Source organism: Oxyura jamaicensis, chromosome 1, assembly GCF_011077185.1.
Source record: "Oxyura jamaicensis isolate SHBP4307 breed ruddy duck chromosome 1, BPBGC_Ojam_1.0, whole genome shotgun sequence".
In the NCBI taxonomy this organism is placed as follows: Eukaryota; Metazoa; Chordata; class Aves; order Anseriformes; family Anatidae; genus Oxyura; species Oxyura jamaicensis.
Genome location: NC_048893.1, coordinates 107,487,309 through 107,495,119, shown reverse-complemented (window position 1 = coordinate 107,495,119; position 7,811 = coordinate 107,487,309). Strand labels below are relative to the sequence as shown.

Below are 7,811 nucleotides of genomic sequence, written 5' to 3'. Positions count from 1 at the left end.
CCTTTCCTTTCCTTTCCTTTCCTTTCCTTTCCTTTCCTTCTCTCTCTTTTTTTTTTTTTTTCCCATAGGATATTTTTTTTCCATTCTTGGTACTTCTATTTTAGTTTTACCCACCTAAATTGTGATGAAGTTTCTCTGGGTCAGTACTATCTGGCATATGAGCATCCATGCTGGCATGCAAATACATTGATACAAAACACTTATTTTTTACTTCAACCATAGCTAAAAGTAGGAGGAAAAATTGATTGCAAATAGCCACAACCCAGTTTAAATACAGATCTCTGAATTAATTTAGTTTGGGATGTTTCAAGAGTTCCATATTAACCCATGTTTGTAACTGGACCGTGCCACAGATTTGGTGTCTGTGCGTTTATCTCCTGATGACTTCCTTCTGCTGTCTGATCCATCTGCATACAAAGCCAGTCTGTTAATGAAATAATTGTATGTACAGTTTTCACTGAATTCACTGAAATCACCACGCAGACTAGCTGACATTTTCAAAGCTAGATAGAGCAATCTGTGACTACATCCACAAAATAATTTTGACAATGATTATCCTGTTGTTCAAAACACATAAATCCAGCCAAACAGACTACCTCCCAGACTCCACAGACTGCTGTGCTCAAAGCGAAACCCTGCAGTCCACACAAGGTATGTTTGCCATCAGCAAGGCTTCTCCAGCATTCCCAGACTTGACATCCCAAGTGTTTTTTATACATTATGGTGTTGTTGTTTTTCCCCTCTCTCTAGCTCTCAGAAGATAGAGTTCAGACTAGGCCCACACTAGGGGCACACTGCAGGGAGTGGGCACAGAGGAGCGGAGACGCAGCTTTGTGCTCTTTGGTCTCCTCTGCTGCCAGAGATACTGGGGGAGCATGTTGGTGCCAAAGGACTGCCCCAGGAGTTGTTTGGATTAACCTAAAATCCCATTTTTTATAAGGCATTAGTGATAATAATTGAAGCTAAAGTTATGGCGGAAATCTTAAGTGTGTAGTTTTCCATTACTTAGACCTTTTAGTCCTAATGAGAAATCAAGTTTGTATTGAATTCCAACCACACGAAGATGCATCTGTCAAGCAGAGTTAAAAATACAGGGTGGTTTAAGAACATTCAGAACACAAAATGGCTTTTCTATATACGCTTTTAATGAAAAAAATACTGTATGAATAGAAATGGAAGTATAACAAAGAATTTCAATTGATTTAGGGAAATACGGGGATAAATAGAGAAAGTAAAACAAACATTTTAATTCCAGGTTATTTGTGTATCACCAAACTCCTGTCCCTACTTACAACCACTTATGTTTCAAAATATAACCAGGAAATAAGAACAAAATACCCTCATGGTACTTTAAGTGACATATTCTCAGTTAAAGCTATGACAGTAGCAGTCATACACTAATTTTTCATTTATCTCATGGCAAAAAAAAACACAATAAAAAGACTCTCAGGCTATTTTACGTCTGAGGAAGGAAAGCCTGATCTTATCTGTTTCCTTTCAATTTCATAACTTGCAAACGATTATTGGCAGTACACTCACTTCATAAATAGTAATTGGGTTACTTCAATTTTAATGTGCAATTTCTCAGATTTTATACAACATTGTAAAGCTGACAAGGGATAATAAAGTATAGTTTTTACTCACAAGGAGATCCATTTTCAGATAACTTCTAAACACTTTAGGCATGAGGAAAATAATTAAAAAAATCTTCAGCAAACTAAAATTAACATACATGTATTCCATATATTAACATTGTCCCTGCTGTATGCCTTAGTATGGTCCAAATTCCCAACACAGAGACTATTTATATCATTTTCTAGTGTGTCCATATCTTCTTAAATTGGAAGAAATATGTTTAGAAAAGAAACCTGATCTACCAGAACATATAATGGGGATAGATTAACTTCAATTATGTTACTTGAAATAAAATATCCATTATATAATGGATGAAATATCCATTATATTAAGCTACTGGCTGGCAAGCATTAAATCAAATATAGACTTCTACATACTCTGTATCTGTAGTAAAGTATTATAACATATTAAACAGACCTTTATTTTAAAATCTCCTTCCAGCACAGGACCAATCCTGTATTAACTGCCTCACATAAGCCAGTTGTGAGTTACGAGGATCCCTGTCTCTTTTGGTACTGTATTCTGAGCTTTTCCAGCTGCTCTACGCACTGCGTCTGGGCCAGCTTCAGCGTTCGGTTCTCCTCCGTCAGTTCCGCGTACTCCTTCGCCAGCTGAGCAGCATCCATGCTTTCTTTTTCCACTTGTTCCAGCCTGGCAATCAGCTCCTTTCTGAAAAGAACAAACAAACAAACAAACCACAAAGATTAAGAATGGCAGTAAGCAAATACGAATCATCATGTGTCAGGTTAAAGCTGGGCTACAGGCTGTTGATACGGTATTACCTGAGCTGTTGTGAAATACAGGCCTAGAAAACTAATCTGTTATTGCCATCCTTTTTCCTTTAAAAGATGAACCTGCCAAAATCCCCGACAGGTCTGTTATTCAGTGACCAAACCTGCAAAATGCAGATGGTCTTCAAGTCAGTATCTCTAAATTCAGTCAGAGCTGGCCTTGCAGCTTATTGAAGAAAATCAGCTTCCCTTTGGACCATACACTAGTATTGGACCTGCATAAGAAGAATAACATATTATTTTTCTCTTAATACTGAACATATTTGAAAGTGAGCAAGGGTTTTTGTTGTTATTATTCAGTTGGTTAACTTGATGAGTATATTCTGTGAAGTATGACTGGTTTTCTCTTCTAAAAAGAAAAAAATATTCTGGTAAATGCTAGGCACATGAACACAAACTCTACATATTGTGTCCGTAACGTTTTCATTCTCAGATCTTAGTCCTTCTGCTGCGGTACAGTCATCCAACTGCAAACCTGACCCCTCCTGGTCTTTTTAAGAGCAGACACTTGAGGATTCAAGCTGTTGCTTGAGTCCCCCAGTGCCCTGTATTCCCAGGGCTGGCCAGGAGCCGGAGCCCCATGTAGGGTATCAGCTGAAATTCCCTCAGCAGGAGTTGAGATAAAAGAGGCCTTAAAACAAAACACACTGAACGCATGAGTAACTCCTGGGGTATCTAATCGCTCTCCACTTAGTTACCCGGCAGACTAGCCTGGTCTCTGCTTTATTTCCCTTTGAGTCAAATCATTTCTTCAACCCTGCTACAGGAAGCCTCTTCTAAAGGGTTCTTAGCTCGTTTGATCATTCTATCTCAGAGATTAGTTAATCTTTTAACCGCTTGTAGCCCTGTGACTTTACTTCTCAGTCATGTCAAAATAATGCTGGTAGATCATCTGTGGGAAGATGTAATGCCTTCAGAGTGGGTAGCTTGTTCCGCACTCTTTGCAGGAGCCCCCCTGGCAAGCTGGACCAGAGCTTTCATACAGGAAATTCTTACAGATAGGGAATTCTGTCTCTGCAGGTACTCCCAAAAGGACATTTCAGTATTTGCTGAGCGCTAGCATTACTTGTACCTGCAAAATTACCATGTCCAGCAGCAAAACTTAAAGCACCTAGGTTTTGAAATAAGAGTTCTCCTATCTGGCCTTTTTAAAGATTAATCTAATCTTCAGTTTTGAGAGATAGCACGGTTTACCCATGGCTTAGCTGACTGTAGTCACAGTTACTGCAGTTCAAGGAGTCACAAAAGACCCCTGGCACACTCATTTCTCCCAGCTGTGCGTCTCATATAAAAAAGAAATAGGGAACAGTTAGCATCCATTACAGCAACTTAAATCATCCAAAAGCTGCCGTATATTGAAGGCCTCCTGTAGCTAAATGTCAGCTTTGTTTTATGTCACTGGTGTAATGCATATCAGCTATGCTGTAGCAAAGTCTCTTCTGTTTCCTTTCACCAGATATAAAATATATCTGATCAGCTCTTCAAGAGAAAATGTTAAGGGTCTATTTTTCTTCAGCTGAATTCTGTTAACATTTGGCACAATATAGCCTTAATTTTTTTAAAAAGAGCAAATCATTAAAAGATTAATTTCTCTTTGCTTAGACCATGCTAGATCAAACAGTTTTCATATTGGCCAAGATGAACTAATCATGCCAGAAAATGTGATATTCCAGCTCCTATTAATGGGACTATCAACCACAAAGGACTAATTGCAACTATGCTTTAGGGAGTAAAAAACATATTTAAGGATGGTGAGATTTTACTAGTCTAACAGCCTCAATCAAGTTCAGCCCTTTGGGCTTCTTCTAGATGTTTTTTGTCTCTTTGGACCAAAAGAGAGCTTCAGCAGTATTTCTTTGCAATTATTCTACTGGTACAATGTTGGACGGATGGATAAAATGAAACTTTTCTAAACTACAAGCTGTTGACTAAGAAGTCCTCCAAACACATTTATTTGTAATGATTCTTACTTTTCTTACAAGGTTCTTAAAGGGAGGTGCAGTGAACACACTAATAAGCAATCAGCATCTTAACAGCAAGTGAACCTTTTCCAGGAGGAATTTTAGTACTTGTGGGAGAAAGGTACTGTCTACTCTACTTGGAATTGAGCCAGGCAGACAGCGTGCAAACTCAGACAGCTCTAGTAATGAATGTCATTCCTGATTTGATAAGATGGGGCTATGTGCAAGCGTGGTTTTCATGCTGCCCTCCAATAAACCTAAAGCAGCGCAGGTGGCTTTTTTTTTTTCTTCTTATTTTTTCCTGGGATTAAGCTTTGCTGTTAAAGAAAGCAAACAAGAGCTAAGATCAAAGTATCCTCATTTCTGTAGTCCACTCTCTAGGACCTCCCTCCCAGAATGCTGTTTCTTTGCACTGAGGTAGTAAAATTGCCCTGTTCTGAGTCAGCAGAACCTACTTATTCCCTTCCCATCAGGATCAACACCTGTTTACAGGGTAGGGTGATGTTTCAGGCAAATACTGCCAGCCTGCCACAGAGATCTAAAATTAGAGTACCAGGGAATTGCTAAATGTTATGAATGGTGTGGTTTACGAAGCTCACAAAAGGATGAGGACAGTAACTAACATTTGCTTCTGATCTAATCCAGGATTTGAACTTAGCTCTCAGAGGTTAAAGAACATCATACTAAGCTCTTGCACCATCTAGCCTTTGTTATGGATGCCTAATAAATAGATCTAGCATTGTGTAATCTGTGTTTGCTGTTAATGGTTACCCTGCGTTTAAATATTAACAGCATTGATAAGGTATTTTCTAAAATGGTGCTGGGGTACTCGAAGCTGTGAGACAATCTGTAATGTGCATTTTAAGCGTTCTTTTTTGGGGAGGGGTTGGGGTGAGAAGGGAAGAACAGTGTGATTTGCATCACAAATCAATAAACCACAATCCATACCAGACCAGAAAAAAAAAATAAATCACAGTCTTAGGGAAATTGTTTCTCTTGTCCAGGCCTTAATGACTGCCCTTGCAGAGAATAGAATTACTTTACAGTAATATTCACAGCAAATAAATACCAAGATAAGTGTCAGATAAGGCAAATATACTTAATTTCAGACAACTCAATTTGGAGATGAACTGGACTCAAGGCAAACAGCTTCCACAGTGCTTCCAAGAGCTGCCTATGTCTTTACCTGGTTGTGAGCAACATGTTCAGGATCATGCACCTGTGGTACTACACACTTTTTCCTAGCTGACGTGTCTGTGTTCTGGTGGCCATAAGGTCATTTACTCTTCCCATATTTGACTTTCATGTCAGGAGGAATCATAAGATCCCCGTCAGGTAACTGCTGACTGAGGAGACTGCCCTTGTGTGTTCAAAGTCTGGTAACTAATTTTTTAAAAACTGAGATAGCCTACTTTAATGTAAATAAAACCATTCCTCAGATGCCAGCACATAAAGGTATGGAAGTATTCATTACTACAACAGGACATGCTGAGGTTTCTCTTTGTATTTGAAAAGATGTTATTTCTACTGATTTGGCAAGTTAACAGGCATTTTGGATATGTTTGAGCTGATGAAAAATCAAGCCTCTACTGGAAAAGTTAGTCAGATAAAAGGTTGCCTTTATGTGTTAGACAAATCTTTTTCTGCAGTACCTCCAAGCCTAAAGACTACTTCTCTCAACAGTGCAGGGACTCTCTATAAAGTGTACCTGGAGGAGCCACTTGGGCTTGAGACCTTAGAAAAACTCCTTGGGTCATGAGAGCATGCTAAAGCATATGGAAGTTTCCTACAAAATTAAGTGGACATCTCCACTGCCTGTCTACTGCAACACATGTAAAGGAAGGAAAAGCAATCATCTCCATGGCAAAGAAAAAGAGCAATCCTAAACCAGGTGGTGGTCAAGTGATATTTTCTGGAGAGTTATATTAGAATTGTCTGGGGGAGGAAAAAGAGAAAACCAGCCAGAGCTAAGAATATAAGATATAGCTAGCAACCATGGTAACTCTAATATTTAACTACATAATCCAGGGTCATTATCTAGTAATAGCAATATAACAAGTGCTCAAAATAACCAGCCATCCCATCCCTTTCACCCAAACTTAGATACCCAAAAACATCTGTTATGGAAATACATGTGTGTTTCTGGAACATAAATTAAATAACATTCTGTGACCTAAATGTAGTGTGTTCTTGCTCCCACACCCTTTTCTTTCTTTTCAATCATGTCTCCCATTCCAGACTGATTTTGTTCCTTCTAATACATATTGCTGGCATAAATGGCATAACTGTGAAGAGTTTGAGTGAAGACTCCAACCAGAGCTATGATGATTTATATTAGCAAAAAAAAAAAAAAAAATCTACCCAATGTTCTCTTAAATTCCTTCAATTTCTTTCTTCCTTTTATTTGTCTTTTTCCTATTTTTTTTTCATTTTCATTTGCTTTGCCCCATGAGTTTCCCTTTTATGAACACACAATCTCCCCTTCTCTTTTACATTTCCCATTTCCATGTAAAAGAGTTGTCATCTTCCCTCCCACTCAACCTTGCACTCTCTTGCAAGCTGCATTGCACACAACAGAAAGGGGCAAATAAGCTCTGTTCTTCCTCTGAAGAAAAGCAACCTCTGTCATTTCACACCACTCATTTTCCATACTCCAGCCATACATAATTCTTATACCAGTGTGAGACAAGTTAAACTAAGAACTGAAAACCTTTGAAAAGTATAAAAAGATTAAATATTTTTTGACTAGTTTAAAATGGTGTTATTCACCTTTCTAGTTCTTAAAGACACCTCCTTTAGAAATACACCTATGTGTATTATTTCATATTAGGTTAAATTGAACTTTGCAGGTTGGAAAAAAGTTGTTTGAAGCAAAATGAGTACTGTTCTTTTTTTTTTTTTTTCCCTTTTTTTTCTCATTTGTTTTACTAAACATGTAACATGTCCAATACTTCTATAGGTATTTATTTCAGGTTAACTTAAAATAATTTCTTTCCCCTAGCTACTGAATTTTTCTCCATTTGTAGTCAATTTTTAGTCCATTTGCTGCTTTGTTCCTGATACTCATCATCTTCAGCATTCTGTGTGCCCAGTGTACTACTATTAGGCACCACAGATGCAGACACTGCCAGGTGGGACTTGACATTTGAACTTCACGGGTGAGTTCACTTATGGTAAAGAAGTTCAAAACACTGGCAGGGCCATCATCCTAGAGCACTTCTTGTTGTCTTTGTTAAAAATGTAAGCTGAAGAACACTGCACAAATTACCTGTTCACATTAAAAGCATAAAACTCTACTTCTGTCCATTTTATCAAATTAATATTTAAAATAAATAGACAATAGTAGCAGATAGCAGATGTATTAGACAGTTGTGAATCTGCATTTCCATACATTTAAATTCATATGTAGAAGATCAAGACACCT

At 38.0% G+C, this 7,811-nt stretch overlaps 1 protein-coding gene across 9 annotated transcripts in view; it reads right to left on the bottom strand.

The window, feature by feature from the left end:
• Nucleotides 1-1,123: 1,123 nt before the first annotated feature.
• MAP3K7CL (MAP3K7 C-terminal like) overlaps nucleotides 1,124-7,811 on the bottom strand; it is a 30,735-nt gene continuing 24,047 nt past the window's right edge. For all 9 annotated transcript variants that reach the window (XM_035315570.1, XM_035315572.1, XM_035315566.1 and 6 more), the window contains one exon: nucleotides 1,124-2,304. In XM_035315570.1, the coding sequence (XP_035171461.1) occupies nucleotides 2,124-2,304 (181 nt within the window). In that variant the 3' untranslated portion in view covers nucleotides 1,124-2,123. The remainder of the gene's footprint in view (nucleotides 2,305-7,811) is intronic.